Genomic DNA, 24,096 nt, shown 5'->3' on the forward strand with positions numbered 1-24,096 from the left:
AAGATAGAGCTGGGCTGATATGTGGCATGCAGGCTGCCCAGGACCCACATACTTTCCACTTTTCCACCCCAGGCCCTCCCAAGAGGGGCAGGCTTGCACTGAGCTTTAAGTGGTTTCTGTGGTTTAGGGGGTGGGGAGGACGGGAAAGAGAAGTTGGTGACTGCTCCTCAGTTCCAAGCCACTGCCACCACCCTGCCCCCCTCCAGGCTGCTTGCCCCCTGGGTTGAGATTCCCTGGCCTGATAAGGGAACTTGGGCACGTGGGGGGTGAAATGATTCTCTGATCTCTATCAGCCTCTTCCTTGCATAAGAACGTGAGAATGTATTTGAGGAGGAAATAACCACTGCCCTGCTTTGAAAGGACTGACTCCTCCAGAAGAGGGGCTGCATGGGAGCCAGAGCGGGGAAGGTCAGGCGTGAGGGGGAGCTTCCCAAAAGGATGACCAAGGGAACTGCTTGCCCCGGGGAGACAGAACCCAGCCATCCATACCTAGGGCAAGGAAGGGGTAGAGAACGTCCAGGAAGCATGTGACTAGCTTAGGCCCAGAGGCCAGGACCCTGTCTTCCCAACCCAACTTCCTCCCTACCTTACACAGTGGCGCGAAGTGGCGTGGCTGGGAGAGGCAGCCGGACCTGTGGTATCTGGGGCAGGCAGGACTGCCTGGCATGATGCCAGGGCCAAGTGCCCATCCCCAGGCGCTCTGCAGGGCCTCTACTCTGTGCCCACCATTGGGAGGGCAGGAAGGGTCCCGAGAGACCCAGAGTCACAGGAAGAGAGGCTTAAAAGAGGAGAAAAGAGAGAGGGGGATGAGCTACAGAGGCACAGAAAACAGAAGAGCCATGGTCGGGGAGAAGTTGGCAGGGAGAGACACAGATGGAGGATACTGAGTGGATGCAAAGCCAGTCACGGGCGGGGAAGGGGAGAGCGGAGCCACACGGGCCGAGCGCTCTCTGCAGCCCTGCCCCTCTGCCTCTTGCCGGCTCTACTTGTCAGCTGGCCATTGGGCTGGGCGGTGCTTCAGAGAGCTTTGCTTCTTACTCCAAGCCTGCCCAAGGGGCTGAGCCCCAAAACAGACCAACATCCTGTTCTGTGCAGAGAAGTGTACACAGACGCGTGGGCCATGCATTTACCAAAAGGACACGGGGATAATCAGAAGAGGCTCAGAGACACAGACACACGCCCTCAGACTCTCGGTACAAGAAGGTCCCCAAAAGTTTCCACTCCACTCTTCCTCACTCCCTGCCCCTCTGTCAACCATCCTAGGAGTTAGAAAGTCCTTCTCTACTTCTAACCTTTGTCCCTTAAGCTGCAGCCCCTGGGAGACTCTGGGGGCTCCCCTGGAGTGGAGGCGCTGATAGCAGAGTATGAAGTTCCAGGGTGGGGCACGATCGGATGACGGCGAGATGGGAGGGCAGGGAAGGGAAGGGACAGCTGCCTGCCCGCTCCACGCCAGGCGCCACGTGCACCAGGTTGGGGGGAGTGGGCTGCAGTCACGAGGCTGAGGCGTGGCTGGCCCCTGCTCTGCTGTTTACCAGCTGGGACTGAGAGCAGGAGGAGGTGCCAGGGAGCCTCCCCACTGCAGCCTGGCCCCTGGCCAGCCGGCCTGTTGGGCAACCAGGAGAGCCAGGCCCAGCTAATCAAACTCTGGGCCCAGGCTGTGCAGGAAATTAGTGGCATCCAGGACCTGCAGGCCGTACCCTGTGGCTCTCTGCAGAGCCCTTCCTCAGGGCAGGTCCCAGGGGGCCGGCTCAGCCTGGGGTCTGTCTCCTGCAGCTGGCTCACTGTAGCGTGTCTCCTCGCCTCTGCTCTCCCACTGCTCCTCAGCCCCTGCACACTCCTCCAGCCTGCCCCTGGCCCCAGCAGACCGGGACTATGTGAAGGCACCAGGAAGCAAGGGAATTCTAGGGAAGGACAGCAAAGGGCAGGGGCTAAGCTGGCAGAGACCTCAAGAAACTCGAGAACCACTGCGATGAATCTGACATTGTCCTGGAGAAGAGGCACCCCCCAATAAGCCATCCTGTCTTCGTCTCTCTGCTCCCCAACTCCCCCGTTCCTGCCACCTGTCTTTGTCAAATAGAAAGTGAATGATTCTAAAGTCACAAAGACCTGGGTTCAAATCACAGGTCAGGCACTTCCTGTCCTTGTGCAAGCCCTTGGGCGAGTCGTGACAATCTTCGAGCGCCACATAGCTTACGAGCACTGGCTAGTTGTCTGGAGGAACTGCGCTTGCCTCATGGTGGATTTTGGGAGAACTGAAGAAAACCATGGATTTTCCTAGAGTGACCAGCAAGGGGCCCAGCACACAGTAGGTGACCAATAAATGCTAGCCCCCTACCCATCACCTATCCTGTTTCTCCTCAAGGCTCCAAACTGTATTGCTCCTCTCTCTCCCCTTGTCCCCCTCCTGATGCCAGGATGCTCTGCCAGCCACTCCTTTCCCCTGCCTACTGCCGGGCCAGGTGCTCCCTCCCTCCTCCCTCTTCCCTCCCCTGGGCCCTGCTCCCTGCCCTCCTGGCCAGCCAGGGCAGCAAGGACGGCACCAAGGGAGTTGCCCCATGGACAGAGCCCCACAGAGACACCACCGAGCCTCGCAGGGTAAGAGGCCCTACAGCCCTGCAGGCAGGTGGAAGGGGCTGCCAGGAGGTTCAGAGGAGAGAGAGAGATGGGAAGAGACTGGTCGGAAAGTGAGGAGGGGAGGAGGGGCAAGAGAAGGGAGAAAGAGAGAAACGGGTTGGCAGAGGAAGGCAGGCCAGTGAGACGGGACAGGTCTTGGTAGAAACTGAAGGAGAAACAGGAGGAGGGGCTGGGGACATGACAGAGGAGGAAAAATAGGAAGTTGGGGAGAGAGGAAGCACATGGATGGGAAAGAAAGGGAGAATTGAAGAAGGAAGAGACAGGTGGGATGGGGGAAAGAACAGAGGCCCGGAAGCCAGAGGGAGGGAAGGGGCAGCACGTGGGCAGGCCCTTCCCAGTGTGAGAACCCTCTGGGAGGAGAGGCGACACCGCTCATCAGGCTGGGCCCCTGGGCAGCAGTGGCTGGGAGGCTGGCCACTTCACTCACCAACGGAAGAAGCTCTCCTGCCTTTAAGGATGACAAAGGGTCTGGGAAAAGAGCAACAGCTCCCTGTCTGCCGCCCACACCCACCAGCCCAGCACTTTCCTTCCCCCTGGCCCGGGGGCATGGGGCTTCATTTCTGCAGAGTGTGGGCACCCAGCTAGGGGCATCAGGGGGCAAGAGAGTCAGGTAGTCCTTGGCTCCACGAATGACCTGACTCAGAGACCCTATCTGCAGGATCCCACTGCCACTTGGTCAGGTGTGAGCACTGAGGGGGAAAGCTCCAGGGCCACCTGGTGGAGGAAGAACTCCACTGCCAGGGCGAGCAAGAGGAGCACCCCCACCCCAGGACTCCTCTGAAGTGCAAGGCTAGGGGCCAGAGAGATGGTGCCTCTTCGGGGAGGAAGCTGGGTGGGGGGCCACGCAGAATCTTGGGGGAGATGGGAGGCCCCGGATGGAGCCACTCCCTCGCTGGGCAGTCTTTCCCCCACCCCAGCCCAGCAGAGCCCAGGCCTTCAAGACCACTCACCTCCACTCAGCCCAATGGAGGAAGCCTGCTAGTGGGGAGCATCACCTGGGCAGAGGGACAGTGTAGGGATGGAGGGGAAGGGAGGGTGGAGGTGTCCATGACTGGACAAGCAGAAGGTGAAAAATAACAGGAGAGCAGAGTCAGAGGTTAGGGTAACTGTAGGGGGCATAATGCAGGCCTGCAGTGTTTTCTGAAACTAAAGACTGGCCCTGTGCTCTGGGAGGGGCTGCTATGCAGCTGTAAGAAATGCACCAAAGTCTAGCAGGGAAAGCCTCCTTGGTAGGTGTTTAATAAAAGCTAATCATGTGAATGAATGGCACCCCTCCCCGCCAGCGGTGCTCTGGATAAGGCTTTCCCCTCAGCAGCTGTCCCTCTGGAGGTCTGTGCCTCCCTGCCCACCCCTCGTTAGCCTGCCGGTGCTCCCTACTGCCTGCTTGCCACCGGGACCAGCCACACACAGCAACAGGAAGGGATTGCTTCCTCTGCAAGCGGAGCCAGAGCCCGCAGAAGGCAGAGCAGGGTCTGTGCTTACAGCTCTCCCTTCCTCTTCCTCCTAACATCCTCACTTCCCTACCCTCAACCCCCACACCTCTGGAATTCCCAGGTGCTTGCAGGCACAAATAAGCAACCAAGAGATTTAATTCTGGCTGCAGGATATTTACTGTGCACCTCTCACGGGGCAGGCACTACAGAATAACAAGGTGAACAAGACAGACACAGCCCCTGCCTCCATAGGGCTTAGTGTCTAGCAGGAAAGCCCCGTTTCACACATAATGACACAACTATAGTAGAGAGATGATGTGGTGAGTGCCAGGAAGTCGAATGCCCGGGTGCTGAGTGTGTGAGCACCAGGGCAGGGTAGGGGGCGTGCAGAGCTTCTCTAAGAAAGGACATAATCGGGAACTTGGGGGATGAGAAGTTGGCTAGACTGAGGTGGAGCAACGAAGGGGCATTCCAGGAAGAAGGAATAGTGTGGGGAAATCCCAGAGTAGTGGGGAGCCGGCACTTTTGAGGACCCGGAAGAGGCCTCTTGTGACTGGAAGGCAGAGAATGAAGAGAGGGGTGCTATGGAGGGTGGGGCCATCTCATCCTCAGACACCACATTCTTCTGGGAAGGAATGGGATGGGGATGGGGGCCTGGGCATTGGCGGGTGTCTCTCTGTCCTCTGTGGTCTTCAACTTTTGGTCCTGACCCCCTCTCTTCTCTTTACAGAGCTGCTGGCTGCAAAGAAGACCCACACCTGTGAGTAGAGAGTTGGGGCAAGAACTGGGGATGTGGAGAGATGGCAAGGAATTCAGCAAGGGCCCTGGGAGTTCCGCGTAAAAGAAAGGCGCATGCGTTGCACAGAGATGGAGGAGCCAAGCAGAGATGGCCGGGCCTGAAAGGAGGTGGAGCCTAGAAAAACAGAGGAGATGCAGAGACGAGGAAAGGAGGGGGAAAGGCAAAGAAACCTCAAGATCAGGGCAATGGGAGGAGATAAGGAAGAAGCCTGAAGAGTGAGAGGAAACGTTGCAAGAAACAAGGAGAGAACAGTGACAGGGAATCAGGAGAGGGAGGTGTTGGGCAGGGGCACAGGAGATGCAAGGGAGTGGGGCAGGCCGCTGGTCCAGGGAAAGGAGAGGTGGGGAGGCAGGGGCGCCTCAGGGACTCGGGGAGCCTGCAACAGGCTTTGCGGGCAGCAGAGCCAGGTTTGGTGTTCATCTCTGTGGTTAACACATCCCGAGGTGTGAACAAGCCTGGGGGCAGGCTGTGCAGGGCTGGAGAGCAGGAAAGCCTTCATCTCTGAGGGAAACACATGGATAGGAACACTCTGAGTCCTGGGGCCCTGAAAGACTGAGGCTACAGCATGTGAGAAAGGGGTTAGAGCTCAGGAAGGACTTCCCAATGGATACTAGTAAGTAAGCATCCTCTCTAGGCACCTCTCAGCACATCAGATCTCCCCTCCTAGTTTGTGGGAGAGGCTACTCCTCCAGGAAATGCACCCACTGCTCCTCGGTCCCAAAGCTTGTGTCCCATCAACAAGCCCTTACCAGCCTGAGGGCACTCTGGGGAAGGCCTTCTAAGCATAGGTTCCTTGAATTGATGAGGACCACTCTGGGGCAGGTCAGGCCACCTGCATTTCTCCATAACCCTTTCTAGGATTGCCTCCCAGTTCCTCCTGAGAGCTCACTGTGGCTCCTCCTGCTGCCAAAATTGCCTAGAGCTCCTTGTTCCAAGCAGAGAGATCTCAAAGGGCAACAGCATCACCCTCCTCCCTGAGCTGGTCAGAGTGGGGCTGGGGGGCCGCCAGGATGCTACGTCCTTCTGAGTGGGGGGTTGCTTTGCTCAGCACAATCCTGATCGGTACCTCATCTGCCCCTAGCCACAGGGCCCCACGGAAATGCTGAGCAGGGCCTCGGGAGGAAAGCGGGTCAAGGAGTGACGCGAGCGAGTTAGAGGGAGGGGGAGCCAGGGACCTTATGTGGGTGGGGGGAGAAGGGGGACTTTCGGAGCATCTGGAACTAGAAGAGGCTAAACTCTATTCCTACCCTTAACCCCTTACCACAGAAACCTCGGCCAGGACCACACCCTGTATCCCCTCCCCAACCCACTAGCCTTGTGCAACCATACTCCCAGGCCACCCCCACCCGTGAGTGTCCTCAGTAGGACACAGGCTGACAGCCCTATCCAATCCACTGCCCAGCTCCTGAGAGCCCAGGGAAGGCCAGCAGGAAAAGGCCTGCAGGAGGCGGAGGAGCCGTTGGAGTCCCGGCAAGATGAGAGACCTCTTAGGAGGCTGGCTTAGAGAATCCAGGAGATTAATGCCTCCCCCAGGCCTAGAGGTTCTGAAAAATGGGCTCTGGAAGGGGGTCCAAGATAACCCCAAGAAGGGAGGAGTCCAGGAGAGACCGTAAGGCCAAGAGGGGTCCTGATTACTAAGGGGCCCTGAAGAGGGAACCCTCAGGCTGAGGCACCCCACAGAGCAGATATGAGGCTGAGAGGGCCTCTGAAATTGACTGGTCCCTCAGAAGGACCTTCAGGCCAAGAAACTCTATAGAGAGACTTACATGCCAGGAGACCTCCCAGGCTGAGACACCCTCATAAGCAGACCTGAACCAGAGAAATCTTTCCACTCCTCAAGTGGGATCTGGAGCCAAACTGCCTGAATTTGAATCCTGACTCCACTACTTTGCTAGCTAAGTGACCTTGGGGAAGTTACTCAACCTCTCTGTGCCTCACTTTCCTCATCTTTGAAATAGGGATAATGGTACCTATCCCATACAAAACATTAGGAACCATTTCTGGCGCGTAGCAAGCATCATCACCATCATCTACTTCCCAATTTCAGCAGTTTTGCTCCTGGGGGCATTTCTGAAGGACCAACCCCTCCTACAGCTGGTGGCATTTGTCTGATGATTATTACTGCTACTATTATCATTTACTCCCTAGCCCAGGGCGTGCACCCTGTCGTAGGGAGGGTGTGAGCATGGTGGGTGGTGGGGCAGCCTCCCAGGCTGCATCTCACTGAGCACGGCCTTTGGTAGTCCACAGGGTCGCAGATGGCACACGCCACCGCCCCAGGCAGATATTCTGTGACTTACCTTTAGAAACATCCCTGTCCCTGGAGTCACCTGGCAAAGAGGGTCAGGCTCGGGGGTCCTCATTGGGGGGGGAGTAGGAACCTGGCCCCAGGCTCATGTGAGCTCCATTCCTCCCCAGCCAGAACTAACCTGGCGGGTGGAAACAGCTTTTACCGGTGTGTGGCTGTCGCATGTGGTTTTGGAATTTTCCAACACCCCCTGTGATTGGCTGCCCCGCCCCTCACACCCTGCCCCAGGCCCAGATTGGCCACATGGGGCGCCTGTCATCCTACCGCTGCATCCCAGGGGGGTGGGAAGTGGGGGAGTTGGGGGGGTTGTCACTTGGCCACCTGTATGGTGCGGAGCTTAAACCCCCCTGCCCAGAAGCACTGGGGGAGAGCTAGGTGCAGAGCTGTGGGCTGAGGCTCTGCTGAGAGGGCCTCGCCCCAACCCAGCTGCCAGCTGCGCCCCATCCCTGGACCACCCCTGCTGAGAAGGACAGAGCGCCCAGGCAGCAAAGCCCACGACTCAGTCATGAGAAGTAAGTGAATGGGGCCACCTGGGAACGGGGAAGCCTGGGTCCCGTCGTCAACCCCGGGCCCTCTAGAAAGGAGGGGCGTCTTGGGAGCAGCGTGAGCAAAGCTGAGTGCTCTTCCCTGGCAGGGTGTGTCCAGGTCAAGGCCAAGGTCTGTTGGGAGATGGATGGAGTAGCTGGGGAGTCTCACTTCCCACGCAGTTCCCTCAGTAAAGGGACTGTTGAGGAACTCCTCTGGAAAGGATCTCCAAGAGTATCTGAGGCACAGTGCCTCTCATCTTAGAGAAAGAGACTGTGACCCCGAGAGGCCGAGTGCTTCGCCCCAGATCACACAGCTATAGTAGGTGGAGGCTGGTAATGAATAGGCAGCCTGAACTCACTCTCCTGGCTCCCACTGCAGTGGTTCCCTCCACGCCTGCAAACTGCCTAAGAGTGGGATGAGAAAGGAGGCCAGAGGAGTTACTGTGCCCTGAAGCAGCAGGACAGTGAGGGTAAAGCGAGGTTAGCAGGCAGAGGGGGTCAGAGCCCCACCATCCAGGCCTCTGAGCCACCACACTCTCTGCCCAGCGCAGGAACATGAGGACCAACTAGAATCCAGCCAGGGCTCTGTGTGTGTGTGCGTGGTGTGTGTGTGTGTGTGTGTGTGTCCCATCCCAGGTTCAGGCACCCATTTGATGAGAGGGATGAGGCAGTGGACATGGGAGCTTCATTCCTTTCCCGGCTTGGAGCCATGGGCCAACAGCTGGTGGGCAGATGCCTAGGGTCCCTGTGCCTTCTAGCAGAGCAAGGGTGGGCAGGGAAGCCAGAGAACCTCTCAGTGCACAGGGCGAAGGAAGCAAAGGGAAGCCCCATGCCCTTGTGGCCTGAGGCAGCCCCAGTCCCAACCCAGGGTCTTCCCACAGCCCACAGAAGGGAGGTCACATTGGGTCCTGGAAAGACCCGTGGGTTGAGGGTCTAAAGACCAGGTTCTGGTGCCACCTCTGTCACTGACTCGCCTTGTAGCCTTAGGCAAGTCATTGGGCCTTTGTCTCCTCCTCTGCAAAACAAGTAAGTGAATTTAAAAACAAAACCAACTTTGGAGAGGCTCCCAGTTCTGAGGGCCCAGGACAAAGGAGAGACCCCTAGTCCCTGAGTGAGGCACCCCCAAGCACAGTGGCAGGAACTCAGCTCCCGAGGGTCTGAGGGTATGAGGGTTCGTGGAGAAGAGGCCGAAGAAAGGGAAGAGCCCCACCGCTAGGCCAGAGATGGAGACCCCAGCGCGGGTGTGTGAGCTGGGCTGGGTCGGGGATGGGGGGAGAGGAGCCAAAACCTTCCACAGGAAGAAGGGCCCCTTGGAGCTTCAGTTTCCCTTCTAGCTTCTTCCCATTAGCAGCAAAGGTTAGCAGACCGGTCTTCCCAGAAGTGGCCTCAGATCAGCAAATCCACCCTGGGAAACTATGATAGGGTGTGCCTCAGAGCCGGGCAGGAGGGCAGGAGTCCCCGGGGCTGCAGGAGGCAGACACTGGGCGGCTCTACAGGGCATCCTCCCGGGCTGGTAGGCAGGAGCGGGGGGGGGGGGGGGTCCTCCTCTGATGGGGGGACTGCCCTAACCCCCAGTGAGTGCCAGCCACCATCACGTTCGAAGGGCCTCCCCCTGCCTCACATCACTCCTGCACCTTCGCCTTTCCCTCTCCTCCCATCCTCAGCAGGACTCCCAAACACCCCCAGCCCAAGGAGCTAGAAGTCAGAGCATCCCGAGCTTGTCCCTTCACAGTGAAACATGGGAGTCTGTGTGGCCGCCCCTCTCAGGGGCGCCCTCCCCCTCCCCTGCCTCTGAGCCCCTGACTCAAACAGGGAACAGGGACTTTCCCAGGCTAAGAGCTCTCCAAGAAAGGCAGCCCTGGGGTCTCCTCCTGCCCTCCACTGGCCAGTCCTTTCTGAGATCTAGTCTCCACTCCTCCTGCTGCTGCAATGCTACCCCTTCCCTGAGACTCTGGGCTCAGAAAGGATGGCGATATCTCTTTGGGGAGAGGGAAGGCTGGAAAGGAGATGCAGCCCCAGAGGCAGGGAAGGCCGCTGATTGTGACGTCTGGGCTCCCACTCCTCAGAGCTTCCTCCTGGTGATTCATCCCCTCCCCCATCCACTGGTTGTTTTCACTCAGTTTTTTTGTTTCCCCTCCTTTCTCCTGTCCCAGACTGTGGGGGTGGCGGGGGCACCAGGAGGGGGTTTCAGGTGGCTGGCTGCCTTTCGTGGCTTTTCAAAACCCCAGACTCTTCCTCGCCCACCTGAGTTTTAGCTTCACTACTTTCTCAGCCCTGGGATCTGGGTGTATCAGCAGAAAATTCTCGCCATGGGCAGGGAGGAGCGCTCAACAGGTGCAACTGCTTCTCTCTTGACCCCTGCCCAGCCCTCCCCCTCCTGCTCCCCTGCGGCGGGTGGCCCCGCAGTGGTTTCCAGCTTTGCAGAAGCTGCGGGAACTGAGAGCTGAGAAAGGAGGGAGGCTGGTAACAGGCTGGGGTACATGGGGGACCCCTGGCCAGAGCTGTGGTCTCCGTGGGGAGAGAGACTGAGTTTTGGCTGTGGGGAGAGGGGGCCTAAGCTAAGAAAAGAGATGCATTCCTCTTTCCCACTCACTCATTCATTTCTGCAGAGAGGCCTACCAAGATGTGTGAATGCCCGTCCACACCCCAAGGGAGCTGTGGTCTCCTGAGGAGTCCCAAGTCAGGATCTCTGGTGGGATGAGTGAGCCGTTTCTCCCTGGCCTTAGAAGTCTCCCCTGAGAAATGGGTAAAAGCAAGAGGGCCCTGGCACCACAGAGGAAGGCGTGAGACAGAGGGAATAATGTCTCTCTAGACCTTTAGACTAGACATGAGTCCTGGTTTTAGTTCCACGGGTGTCCTTCCTGAATTCCATTCCTAGCCCATCCCCCTCACATCACAATTTACCCTGCAGTCGGTAACCTTGTCCCCCATTCCATTCTGCCCAGTGCCTTTGGATGTCATCCTTACAGAATGTATGGCTCAGTGGTTGAGGACAGTGGCTCTCAGGTTACAGAGACCTGGGTTCACATGCCAGACCTGCCACTTCTGGCTGTGTAACCTTAGTCAAGCCACTTACTTGCTCCTGAACTCAGTTTTCTCATCTGTAAAGTGGGGATAAGTAGTATCTATTTCACAGAGTTGCTGTGATCATTAAATGAAAAATGTATGTAAAGCCTGGCCCGGAGAAAGAATTCAGCCAACACCAGTCTGTCGTAATTATCCCCCCCTTAACCAACGTCCACTGGAGAAAAGAAGAGAGAAAGAGAAGAGAGGAAAGGCCCAGCCCTAGACTGACGGGCGCCAGGAGGAGATGCGGGTGGTTCTGGGGTTTGAGGAGAGATCCCCCTGGGTTGCAGCCCCTCCTTTGCTCCCACCACTTCCTCTCTGTGGCACAGGGCACCTGGACAGGGCCTAGGGCTGGCTTCCTAAGGTGGCACAGGGCCAGGCCCTGGATACATTCAAAGAGCGCTATCAATGAATCTCGCAGCTGTGAGGAGGGTGAGATTAGAGGAGGCTGGAGGGAGGGGCACCTACTTTGTCTCTACCGTATTTCTCCGCATAGGAAGTGCTCAGAGGAAGTTCCCTGCGGATCCTTCAATCCCCAAAGCAGTCGGAAGACATTCATTTTCTTTTCCTATTGCTGTGTCAGAGTGAAATTTTAGAGGTCACACTGGACGATGGCAGGGAAGAAACAAGGACGAGCTGGGGAAGAGACTAGCAACCCCACCCTCACGCCCCAGGAAGAGGCGCCTGGTGCAAAAGCACAGAGAGGGACTGAAAACTTGCTACTCTGAAGTGTAGGGTGAGGGCCAGCAAGCTTGGTCTCCAGCGGAGAGCTTGTTTGAATGCAGAACCTGGGCCCCCCTCAGACCTCCTTTTAACAAGATCCCTAGGTGATCTTGTTTGAGACTCAAGGGTCTAGAGTCATCCAGTCACTAGGTGGTTTCAGGAGGTATTATGTGTGCATGAGTGTTTCTCTGTCCTTGGAATTAGAGGTTTTCCTTTGCTGGGCCCTGGGTGAGAGCTGCAGTGAGATTCAAAGATCTTCCCGAGGCAGCAGGTGAGGGCGGGCCGAGTGAGGGCTGCTGTGGGAGCCGTGCTGCAGGGGCTGGCCTAGAGGTTCCTGACCTCTGCTTGGTTCTAGTTCCTGGCACCCTCAAGCCTTGAGATGGTAAGTTCCTGGCAGGCCAAGCTCCCGGGCAACAGCTTGAGTAATCCTGTGATTACTCAGCTCCCCTCCCCAATCTGGGTTCCCACCAGCTGCTGCTTCGGGAACTGGGCTCAAGGGGGAGGTTTGAAGGTGAGGTATCCGAGGTGTTTTTCAGCTCCTGCTCACCCCACCACCACCTTGCCAGTCCCCTTCCCGTTCTCTCCCCTCCCCTCCTCCACAAGTCACACTCCTGCGCACCAGTATTTTCTCTTTGAGGTTCTGGGTAGATGGCATTGCAGGGGTACAGGTGGCAGAGCAAGGAGGGAGGAGTGGGGTGAGAGGGCCTGACAGTGCTGACAGGGCCAGGGGTTGGGCATGGGGCCAGGACATGAGTGTAGGTTTTTCTGTGTTTCCATGGCTATCTCTCCATCTCTGGGTCTGTCTCTGTTGTCTCCTGGTCGCTAACTCAGAGGCTAGAGGGTCTGACCCTGTAGCACGGAACCATTGATGCTGTGTGCCTGTCTCACTGTGTACCTCTGCCTTGGACTATGGCTGGGGAGCATGAGCGAGTGGCTGGCCTTGTGGCTGGGTTCCAATCTCTGGCATCCCCCAAACATGGGTATTTGTGAAGGGGGTCAGTGGCTGGCCACATTGTCCTAAGAGAAGGGCAAGATTTGGTGACACTGTTGTGAGGTCCTAGGGCCGGGACCAGCAGTGGGTCAGGCCATGGGGCAGAGAGATGTGTCTGGGTCACCCGTGTGGTCAGCGCACACACGCACACGGATGTGGCTCCTGGAGAAGGGAAGAGGCAGGGAGGCCTGTGGCTGACTGCTGGGCTGGGGCCCGAGTTCCCACTGTGGCTTGGCCTAGTCTCCCTCCTGCTTGCTTTTTTGGGTGACCCATGTTGGTTTCTGCCCACTCTGGGCTTAGGGCCACTGAGGAGAGCGATCCCACAGCGTTGGAGGGGGAAGGTGTCGGGGAGAGGCAAGAGCAGACTCTACAGGGCGCAAGTGCTTCTCTTGGGCCTCAGATGCCCTCTGGGTTCTGCGCGTTGTACCAGCACACGGAGCCCTCATGGCTGCGCTGCGCTCTCCTCAGGTGACACCATGGACCTCCCATGCTATTGCCCGTCACCCCGTGCAAGGGGCAATGCTGTGTTTCCCCCGATTTTACCTACAGGGGAACTGAGACCTAGAGAATCCAAGTGGCCTCATGTGCAGGTGTCCCCAAATTCTCTGCCTCTTTTCCAGGTGCCCAATCCCCTCTTGTTCTCTCTTCCCATCTGCTCTTAATTTACTGGAAAGAATCTGAAGGCTCACTTGCTATCTTTCCTGGGTGATCACAGCTTACTGTGAGGGTGTTGGGCAGACTAGGTGGGGCTGGGGGAGGGGGAAAGGCTTGAATTCTAACAGAGGAGATTCAGATACCCAAGGGGGCCTGTCCCCCATGAGGAGGCAGCTGCTTACTCTGACTCAGCTCAAGGCTAGCCTGAGGGGATAATGGTTTAAGGATGATGGAAGCAATATTTCGGGGAGTGGTGGGCAAGTCATGATCACGCTCCCCACCTCATCAACAGGTCCTACACACATCCAGGGTCCAAGCCTGGGCCAGAGGAGAGCTCACAGGAATGTGGATTTGCCATATAGACAGGATGCGGCTTCGTCTGACCCTCAGGGTGGGAGATGAATGGGAAAAGTGTCAGGGATGAGAAGGGGGTCCTAGACCACTTTTATGCTCCACCCACTGGCTTTCCCCCTCAGAGGGAAAGCAGCAGGTCAGCGATGGCAGAGAAGTGACCCACAGGGCCTTAGAAGTGTGAAAAATATCTCAAACAGTAGGGACCCCAACTCTGCCCATTTCCTCCAAAGATGGGCTGGGGGAAGGCCAGTGGCTGGTGCCTGAATCTCAGCAGAGACCTGTGGGCACTGACCAGGACGGGGCAAAACAAGAGAGGAACCTGGGGCCAGCAACCAACCACAGTGAAGGCAGGAGGCTGGCATAGGTTACAACGGGCTCGGGGGAGAGAGGGGATCCTGGCACCCGGCGGACAAACACTAACACATATGCACTTGGGCACGCGGGCTCAAGCCGACGCACCCGCTGGCTGACAAATCTCATGTACCTTTCATGCGTACACACACACACATACACATGAGCTGACCTTCAAGCATCCAGCATGGCCTCTGATGTGTGTACCCCCAAAGTCATGTACACACAACAACAAATGGAAAGCTATGGGGAACTGGGATATGGACCCAGCTCCTGGGTAAACTAGCTGTGTGAACCTGAGCCAACCACCTGACCTCATCTGGCCTATTCCTTCATCTGTATAGGAAATGAAAGAGGTTGAACTAGATGGTCTCCAGTCCCAGACAGTGTTGACATTCATGCTTTGTGTGCACATAACTGGATACAGAGGCTCACGTGCTGAGACACGCAGAGCCACCCTCTGCTCTGAGGCCAGGAACCTAGGAGCCCTGCTGTATTGACGCCACTCTCCTGAGCTCCATCTCAGCTTCTCCCTGCTGTCTCTGGGCCTCACTGCGTGGACCCTGCCCTCTTGTCCCCTGGACTCCGTCCGGCCTTTCCCTGAGCCTCTGCTGCCTACCCGAGGATGGCTGGCATCTCTGCCTGGCCCCCAGGGGGCTTCCTGCCTGCTGCCCCACACCTTCCCGCCATGCCCCACACTCTACCCCTGGAGACTGAGCCCCACTGAGGTGGGTGGCACAGAGGAAGCCCCCTGGGCGGGAAGCAGGTGTTGTGAAGTAGTGAGGACTCCCAGGTCCCTCAGGCGGGAGGGAGGCCAGCAGAGCTTTTCATCTTGAAGGGCTGAGCAGGTGGCCTCTCTGCAGCTGCTTTCCCCGCCCCCCGTAGAGCTGACACCACCCCAGCCGCCCCGCGAAACACAAACGGCCTCCGCAGACCCTTTCCTGAGTGGCATTTGGCACTTCACTCCTTCTTCCATCTTGCAAGAGGGAAACAGCAGGCTGGAGCAGGGTAGCAAAAAGCAGGGGGAAGCACCGTGTCCCGTGCCTGCCACCCAGGGCTGACCTCAGCTCTTTCTCTTCCAGCACAAATCGAAGTGATCCCTTGCAAAATCTGTGGGGACAAGTCATCTGGGATCCATTACGGGGTAATCACCTGTGAGGGGTGCAAGGTGAGTGCGCTTACACACACAGCCTCTTCAGATACAGAAGGGGCTCAGTGGCCTTTGTTCTGACTGCAGGGCTGGTCTCCTGAGGCAGCCAGGGAGCTGCTGGGGCTGCCCATTACCAGGAGTGCCCTGCGCACAGGAGCGCCTTGTCTTCAGCTGGGGAAGTGTTCACTGGACAGATTACAGTTACACCAAGAAATGGAGGAGAAAAAAACCAAGGGATGCTAGGATCTGGGAAAGCTGGGAACAGGTCTTGCAGGTTGGAGGCTCTCAGGGCTGAGTTGGGCCTGGCCGGGATCAGCAGTCTTGGTCTCCACCTGCCTCCCCCAGGGTTTCTTCCGCCGGAGCCAGCAATGTAACGTGGCCTACTCCTGCACCCGTCAGCAGAACTGCCCCATCGACCGCACCAGCCGAAACCGGTGCCAGCACTGCCGCCTGCAGAAATGCTTGGCGCTGGGCATGTCCCGAGATGGTGAGGCCAAGCGGGCAGCCCCCTGTGGCTTCCCTGGAGTCCCCAAGGGAGCAGCCGGCCTGCTGTGCCAGACAGGGGTTGACCTGTAAAAACGCCCTCCCAGAGCTCTGCTCTCCATGCCTCTCTCTGGAGGGCCCTTGTCGCTTCCACTGTCCTCCGGCGGGCACTGGGGGCTTATGGGGGGCACGCCACCCTCGTCAAGGGTCTTTGCAGTCCCCAACTTCAGGCTCTGCTAGAACCACCCTCCTTTATCTAAGGTCCCAGACTCTTCAATTTCTCCTTCCTTGGGATGGATTCTCCTCACCCCACTCCCCTGTGGCCCAGATACCATCAACGGTCCACACCTTTCCCTCCAGCCCCGTCACTCCAGTTCCAGCTCCATCTCCCTCCCTAGTCCCCCATCCCTGGCCTGGGGACCAGAGTCCACCTGGGAACAGCCCCAAAGGCTTGAAGGTGGGGAGGATGGATGTTCCTGGTGCCTTTCTCCACCTTCCTCAGTCACTGCCCCTTCTCCAGCCCCCAAACTGCCTCCCCAACACACCACAGAAGGAGCCCAGGGTGGGGCTGGGGGAGGCACGAGGTGACGAGGAGCCAGAAGGAGCCTGTCAGCACTTTTCAGCGCCCAAAATAACAAAGTGAAAGGAAACATGCAGGGTTGCAAAGGGGCAGGCGGGGCAAGGGGCTGTGCCCCCACACCTGGGAGGGGCGGTAGGGCGAGTGAAGAGGCAGGAAAGAGAGAGCAGAAGAGGATGTTCAGAAACGAGCCACGGAGCCTGGGTTGGGCTGTGGTGAGTATCTAGGTCACAGGGAGCCTGCCCGCCTGACCACAGGGAGACCCGTGTTCTCAGCCACCCTCTTCCTCTGGCCCTCCGAGGCAGGCGTGGTGACCCTGATACAGCTTAAGGCCCCCGACTCAGCCACCCCCAACCTCAGGCTCAAGAGGCCAGAATCCTCAGTCCAGGCTCATTGCTTGAATTCTGCCACTGTTAGAAGTTGGTTTCGAGCAAGGAGTGTTTGCTCAGGAGACCAGAATGTCTGGGCTGGACAGAGCCCTGCGGCAAACGGGAGTGAGGGGGGGAGGGGGTCTCAAACAAAAGTGCCCTGAAGGGAGGCTCCAGGGCAAGATGGAGAGAAGCTCTGCTTGGAGTCAGCTATTCAGGAAGCGACAGGATAGTCCTATAATGATCAAAAGGCCTGTTGGCTCTGCCTTGTGCCCTGTCCTCCTGCCTCAAACACTCCTGATCCCCAGACCTCTTGCAGCTGTCAAGTTCGGCCGCATGTCCAAGAAGCAGAGGGACAGCCTGCATGCTGAGGTGCAGAAACAGCTGCAGCGGCGGCAGCAGGAGCAACGGGAACAAGCCGTCAGGACCCCTCCTGCGGGGGCCCAGGGAGCAGACCCCCTTGCCTGCACCTTGGGGCTCCCGGATGGGCAGCTGCCCCTGGGCTCCTCACCTGACCTGCCCGAGGCCTCGGCCTGTCCCCCTGGCCTCCTGAGAGCTCCAGCCTGTGGGCCCTCCTACTCCAACAGCTTGGCCAAGGCCGGGCTCAACGGGGCCTCGTACCACCTACAATACAGCCCTGAGCGGGTCAAGGCTGAGGGCGGAGAGGACTTCCTTGGCACCAGCAGCCAGCGGGCCCCTGACAGGTGTGGACTCCATTTTGCGGACCCCAGGCATCCTGGGCTTGGGGAACCAGGACGGGGTCCGGACAGCTACTGCAGCCCCAGTTTCTGCAGCACCCCAGAGGCACCCTATGCCTCCCTGACAGAGATGGGTGAGCAACTCGGGAGACAGAGGGGCTGGGACATCGAAGGAGGGGCTTCCAGGAGAAAAGCCCTAGTCAGCCCCCCATGTAAATCACACACGCCCAGGGTGGCGGGGGCTGGCAGGGAGGGGTAGGCCAGGCAGAGGAGTGCCCTTTGTCTGGGTAGGGCAGGAGCTGGCTGAGCTTGAGCCCCTGCCTCCCTCCTCTGGCCCCAGAGCACCTGGTGCAGAACGTTTGTAAGTCCTACCGAGAGACGTGTCAACTGCGGCTGGAGGACCTGCTACGGCAGCGCTCCAACATCTTCTCGCGAGAGGAGGTGGCCGGCTACCAGAGGAAGGTGAGGCCAGGAGACCGTGCCGGGAAGGGAGGACATCCCACCACCGCCGGAGGGAGTCCAGCGCCGGCCACCCACACACACAAATGGGCTGGGGCGAGGCAGAGAATCACAGAAAGACATGAGCATGTACCTGCTTTTAAAAAGCACGTACCCTAGCAGGTGGATGAGAGCTTTTCCTTAGCTCCTGCCTATGAACATTTTACCCAGCCTCCATCCTACCTCCTCCACCACCCAGACCTTGGTGTGCAGCCCTGGGCAGACTCTCCTTCCTCCTCCTCATCAACGACAATAGTCAGAATTCCAATTGCCATTTGTTAAACACTCCTTCTCTGCCAGGCACTGTGCTAAATGCTTTACATAAATTATCCTTGACCCCTAAAACAACCGACCTGTGAGGCTGGCATTTGCTTCTGTTTTTAATGGACTGGGAAACTGAGCTCAGGCGAATTCATAGACTCACTCCATATCACAAAGCAGTGGAGCCAAAGGCAAATTCAGATCCACTGGGCTCCAGAGTTTGTTCTGTCCCTTTCATCACACCCTGACAACCCCTGCGCTACAAACACTCATCTGCACTGGACTTGGGTGTGTCCTACTCACCTCGACACGATGCGAACTCTTGGAGGGCAAAGCTGTATCTCAGAAGTTTATGGATCCCTCCTACAGCTAACTCAGTGCCAGTGGCTGGTGGGCGCTCAGTGTGACCGAGCGACAGGAATGAACATGGAGTGTGCATTTGTGCTAAGCATAGTCTAAAACATTGGTCCTGAGAATGTGGGGGTTGAGAATCTAACCCCTGCAGTTTATCCATCTGGGTTCCCAGGGGCTTGCGGGGGTCCCAGAGTCATAAAGAGGGACCCTCCCCCTACAGTGGGACCCTCCTCCTTCCATGCAGTCAATGTGGGAGATGTGGGAACGCTGTGCCCACCGCCTCACCGAGGCCATTCAGTACGTGGTGGAGTTCGCTAAGAGGCTCTCAGGTTTTATGGAGCTCTGCCAGAACGACCAGATCGTGCTACTCAAAGCAGGTGCCCAGGGAGAGCGGGCAGGCCTGGGGGCCACTGGGGACAGATGTGGACTGGGCAGGGCTGAGGGGAGGGAGGTGTCCCAAGGGAACTAGGACATTAAAAGGGACAGAGACAGACTCCAGGCTCCGTTTGACACTGTACCTGCATTCTCCCCACTCCCCAGGAGCAATGGAAGTGGTGCTGGTCAGGATGTGCCGGGCCTACAACGCTGACAACCACACAGTCTTTTTTGAAGGCAAATACGGTGGCGTGGAGCTGTTCCGAGCCTTGGGTGAGGGGCAGGGGGAAATGAGAGAGAGGAGTCCGATGCCAACCCCATCCAAGTCTCTGAGACCCAGGGCACCCTCTTTTCAGGACAAATTGGCCCCCCTGTTCCAAACACCGAGGGGCGGGTGTCCCGGGAAGCGCAGCCTCGGCCACCTTGCTCATTCTTTCCTCTCCGCCCCATCAGGCTGCAGCGAGCTTGTCAGCTCCATCTTTGACTTCTCCCACTCCCTGAGCGCCCTGCGCTTTTCCGAGGACGAGATTGCCCTCTACACAGCCCTCATCCTCGTCAGTGCCAGTGAGTGTCACTGGGCCTGGGGAAGGGACATTCAGCTGGTGGGGGCGTGGCAGGTACTGAAGAGTCTGGGCCTTCGCTTGTGGTTAAATCTGGGAAGTTGCTTTATAGAGCAGAATGAGCCCCACCCGACCTGGCTGTGAAATAAAATGAGCTGAGGACTGAGAGAAGGCAAAGAGCAGCACAGGTGGGACCGAGGAGGTGGGGGGACTTGAATATGAGAGGAAGTGGGCCACTTCCCTGAGAGAAAGCAGTCAGCTTGTGATTCCACCGTGGCCACCCACAGAGTCACCTGGGGTACTTTAAAAACTGCCTGGGATTGCCGCCTGGTCCCCCTCCCAGTGTCTCTGAGGTCATCGATCTGGGGTGCAGCCGGAACACCAGAGTTTTTAACAGCCTCTCTTGAGTGACTATAATGTGCTACCAAGCTTGCGAGTCACTTCTCTGTATGAACTCATTTTTAGACTGCGCCATCATGGCACAAGAATGGAGTGGGCTGGGGGAGCCAGTGGAATGCAAAGGATTCAGGGAACCCGAGGAAGTGGGTTGAACTGCTAACCTGCGTTTGCAGACCAAGATTATCAGTCTTCTGACTCTGCCAGTGGGTAGAGACATAAGTGTGCCCCTTGAACTGGAAATAAAGACTTAAAACATGACTTCAGGCTACTTTATGGAGTCAGGGCAAAAGGCAGTTTGCTGAAGTTAGCCACAGACCGCTGCAGAGGTCCCGAGGCTAGCCTGGGTGGCTTCACGAAGGCCGTCTCCTATCAGGGGCCATCCTTGCTGGGTGGCGGTAGGGACAGGGTGCTCTCTCCCAATCTTTTTTTTTTCTTCCCCTATGGCAGAGTTTTAGAGCCTAGCACTGAATGGGCTGTGAGAAATATCAGGGTACCAGGGAGAAGGCAGCTTGGAGTTGGGAGATTGTAAGTTCTCATCCCTTTTATCTCTCTCCAGTTTTCCTTGTAGAAAGCTAGCCAAGCTTAAGGCCCCAGAACTTACCATTATCAAACCAAGACACACACACACACACACACTCACTCACTCATTTTCACTCTCTCGCTCAGCTGAGAAGTCCTCTATCCAGCACAGATATCCAAAATGGCACACCCTTTTAGTGGAAGTTAACCTCCATGTTCTTTCTTGTTCTTGCTGTGGTCTCGTTCCTCCTTCAGACCGGCCAGGGCTCCAAGAGAAAAGGAAAGTAGAGCAGCTGCAGTACAATCTGGAGCTGGCCTTTCATCACCATCTCTGCAAGACTCATCGCCAAGCCATCCTGGCAAAGGTAGGAGCAGTCTCTGGGACAGAGGAGGTCAGGCCCAGTGCCAGATGTGTGACACGGGGGCTGGTGAGGACCAGGGTCTGAGAATCCAGAGGAGGAAGTGCTTGAGGGCCAGCTTGTGTGAGAGAACTTGCAACAGCCCGGGGACGAGGGGACTGAGCAGTCACTTCCATGTGTGTAAAGATGGAAAGTTAGGGAGCCTGGAATTGGGAGGGAACAATTCAGTTTAATAGCACCACCGCTTACCCTGCACCTGCTGGTACTGTGGAGTGGAAAGATACAGAGATGCCGTCCTTGCCCCACCAAGAGTTTTTAATCTGTGAAGAAGAGACTCGTCTACCAATGACTCTAGAGTTGAATGTGATATGTGATATGTGATATGTGATGTAACAATCATGCAGTTAACAAAGCGCTTTCCCAGATATGCTCATCCTCGTGGCAACTCAGTTGATAAGGCAGGTGTTAAAAATCTCCCCGTAGTGATAAGGAGACACAAATGACTTGTCCCAGTTTATGCAATTATAAGTGATAAATGCAAGGTTGAATCCTAGTGCCCTTTCTAGTGTATCCCTCTGCCCCGGATACATTACTACAATAAGAGATATTGCGGGAAATGCGAGAGCATGGAACAGGGATTAAAAATAACATGGGGGTAAAAGGAGTGGATCATAAATACTTCCCAGAAAAGGTGGCATTTAAACTAGGCCATGAAACGTGTACAAGCATTCAGAGGGTGGGGCAGGCATGCCAGGCTTAGGGTGCAATACAAGCAGAAATCAGGAGGTAGGATAATATACAGACGGAGACCAGCTAGTGGAACATTTTGACTAAAGTGTTAGATCAGGAGTTGGGATAGATTGATGGGGGCAGGGAATTAGCAGAAGACAAACTTGAAAATTAGGTCAAGGAGCAAATCAGAGAGGACTTTCAATGCCATATTAAAGAGTTAAGACTTTATTTCCAGGCAGTGGAGCGCACCGAAGGCTAGAGTAATGTTATCATCAGAGCTATTATTTAGGCAATTTAATTTGGAATCAGTGGAAAGGAACCCTTTACATAATGGTCCAAGCAATGAGCCCTTGCCATGTGCCGGGCCCTGTGCTAGGTGCTGAGAATACAGCAATGACTTCAACAAAAGTCTCTGCCCTAAAAAAGCTTGCAGTCGGCTAGAATAGGTTGGAAGGAGGGGAACTTGGGAGAGCAGTTTGGAAACAAATCTGGCTGGCTCCACCTTCAGAACACAGCACCTCCCCACTGTCATGCCCTCGCTATCAGTTCTCACTTGGACCGTTAGAGAGGCCGCCTTACTGGACCCCTGCTCCACCTGTCTGGCCTCCAGCAGCCACACCGCACTGTTCTCCGTGCTCCTGGAGCGGCCTACAGTGCTGAGAATCAAATCTAGAGTCTGTGTCCTGGCCCACTGGTCTCGTGATATGACCCCCGACTCATTTCCTCACCTCGTCTCCTTTCTCTGCCCCCTCGATCGCCCATCCCAGGAACACTGGCCTCCTTGCTACTCCTTGAACACATCAAGCCTAGATACTTCTCGGCACTTTCGTACCTGCTTTTCTGGCTGCCTGGAAGTTTCTTCCCCTGGTTTTCCAAGTGACTTGCCCCATCCCTTCATGCTGGAGAGGTTTTCCTAGACCACCCCCTACAAAAAGCCCCCTACCGATCACCCTGTTTTATTCCTTTTTAAAGAAATTATCTGACACATTTATTTTCCAGCTCCCTCATTAGGGTATACAATTAATAAAGGCAGAGAGTTATTTTATTCACTGATGGACCCCTACAGCCCATCACAGTGCCCAACAGAGTAGCATCTCAGTATCTGTTGAGTGAATGAATGAATGAGTGAATGAATAAAGCTATTGCAACAGCAAAGACAGACTCAAAATAAAGCAGTAGGAATGAAAAGGGAATGAATTCAAGAGATGTCAAGGGATCCCATGCTGCCTGCTCTTCTCTGCCTGTCCCTTTCCTAGGTAACTAAGCTGAGGGGAAGGGGGCAGCGGATGGTGAGAGCTATTTTTAAGCCTCACTTGGTTATACGAGGAACTGCAGAAGATAAATGGTTTTCCCAGCCTTTCTCCAGTTAGGTTTCCCTCCCTCTGTCTCCCCATTGGTCTCTGGGCCTTTTCACTCCCCTCCGGCTGAGTGCCGGCAGTGTTGGTTTACAATTTACAGTGTTGGGTGCCTGCTTGGAAATTGGTCAGTCCGAATAAACAGTTATTGGGCACTTGCCATGTGCCAAGCAGTTTGATAGATACAGAGGATACTGAGAGGGAGGGAGGGAGGGAGGGAGAATGGGGGGAGGAGAGAGAGAGAGAGAGACTACCCAAAAAACTAAATCTAGGGTGGGAAGACAAACTGCATCTTTTTCCTAAAATGTGGTTTAAGTGCTACACAGAGGGAAGCCCAAATGAAGGGCCCTTCTTCCAGGAGATAGTTAAAGGAAATATTCCCAGAGGAGGTGACACCTGAAGGTAAGAATTAGCCAAGCACAGAAGAACTGGAAAGCATTCCAGTAGCAGGGAGCAGTACTAGCAAAGGCAAAGAGGCCCGTAACTGCGCATATAATAGAGAGTCACAGAATCTCACTATTATAAAAGCACAGCGTGTGAGTGACAGCGTCTTTAACACAGCTCATTCTAGGAGTAGCAGGGACATGATTTAGGGGTTTCAGCCAGAAAACATGCACCTGTCCCACAGCGGTTCTCACTTCCCTCCAGTTCCCAGAATACATCCCTACCCCTACCAGTAGGACCTGGCTGTTCCACAAGTGCCAGGTGCACAGGGAGAAAGCAAGGAGGGTTCTCCCAGCCCAGGAAGGATGAGAGGACTGCTCTGCTCTGGGGAGAGGGCTGACGCTCTCTCCCCATGAACCCATCTCCAGCTGCCACCCAAGGGGAAGCTTCGGAGCCTGTGTAGCCAGCACATGGAAAAGCTGCAAACCTTCCAGCATCTCCACCCCATCGTGGTCCAAGCTGCTTTCCCTCCACTCTACAAAGAACTCTTCAGCACTGAAGTCGAGTCACCTGAGGGGCTGTCCAAGTGACCTGGAGGAGAAACTCCCTTCCCTTCCCTGGAACCTGCTGGCTCACCTCCCTGGACCCCCTCCCACTCTCAGCCTTTTCCTTTCCTTGCCCCCTGGAGGGTGGTCCCTGCCTGTTGTGGGAGGAGGGGCAGGGGCAGGGTGAGCAAATGCTGAGACTGATTTTCTGCCTGCAGGCCTGCCTGGCAGCAGGCCAAGGGCCAGAGGGTGGGGATGGAGGAACATAGTCTCCAGCCGCAGCTCTGTCCTGGCCCCTTTCTCAGCCCCATCACCCGCAACTTCTGGGAGGCCTGGGGTGGGATACAAGGACTTCCAGAAGGACGTAGGTGTCCTCAGGACAGCAGGGGTATCCAGGGCATCCTGGACAAATGGAAGTCAACTGTGGGCTCAGAAGCTACAAATAGGCCTTTGAAATACCTCATTGCATTTCCCGGGGGGCTTTGGCTGGGGCAATGCATGAAGCTCAGAGACTGGCGCCAGAGCCCAGAAGCACCTGCGTAGAACTTGAATCTAAGTCTTCAGATTTTCTGTCTTCCCCCTTCCTCCCAGCTCAGCAAGGAAATGGTTGGGCACCCTGGGGTCTAGAAAAAACTGAAT

At 56.4% G+C, this 24,096-nt stretch overlaps 1 protein-coding gene across 3 annotated transcripts; it reads left to right on the plus strand.

Annotated features, from left to right (window-relative positions):
* Positions 1-2,487: 2,487 nt before the first annotated feature.
* Positions 2,488-24,011, plus strand: RORC (RAR related orphan receptor C). Of its 3 annotated transcripts, none has more exons than XM_006217006.3 (11): positions 2,488-2,595; positions 4,798-4,827; positions 14,923-15,008; positions 15,336-15,477; positions 16,738-17,250; positions 17,457-17,578; positions 18,474-18,606; positions 18,770-18,877; positions 19,058-19,168; positions 20,338-20,447; positions 23,341-24,011. In XM_006217006.3, the coding sequence occupies exons 1-11, from the start codon at positions 2,556-2,558 to the stop codon at positions 23,500-23,502; spliced, it is 1,557 nt and encodes a 518-aa protein (XP_006217068.1). In that variant the 5' UTR covers positions 2,488-2,555; the 3' UTR covers positions 23,503-24,011. The 3 variants fall into 3 exon arrangements, with proteins under 3 accessions (XP_006217068.1, XP_072802660.1, XP_072802661.1); XM_072946559.1 differs by having other exon boundaries at positions 18,450-18,606; positions 23,341-23,637; XM_072946560.1 differs by lacking the exons at positions 2,488-2,595; positions 4,798-4,827 and adding an exon at positions 4,841-7,686.
* Positions 24,012-24,096: the final 85 nt, after the last annotated feature.

Source organism: Vicugna pacos, chromosome 21 (genome assembly GCF_048564905.1).
Source record: "Vicugna pacos chromosome 21, VicPac4, whole genome shotgun sequence".
Lineage (NCBI taxonomy): Eukaryota > Metazoa > Chordata > Mammalia > Artiodactyla > Camelidae > Vicugna > Vicugna pacos.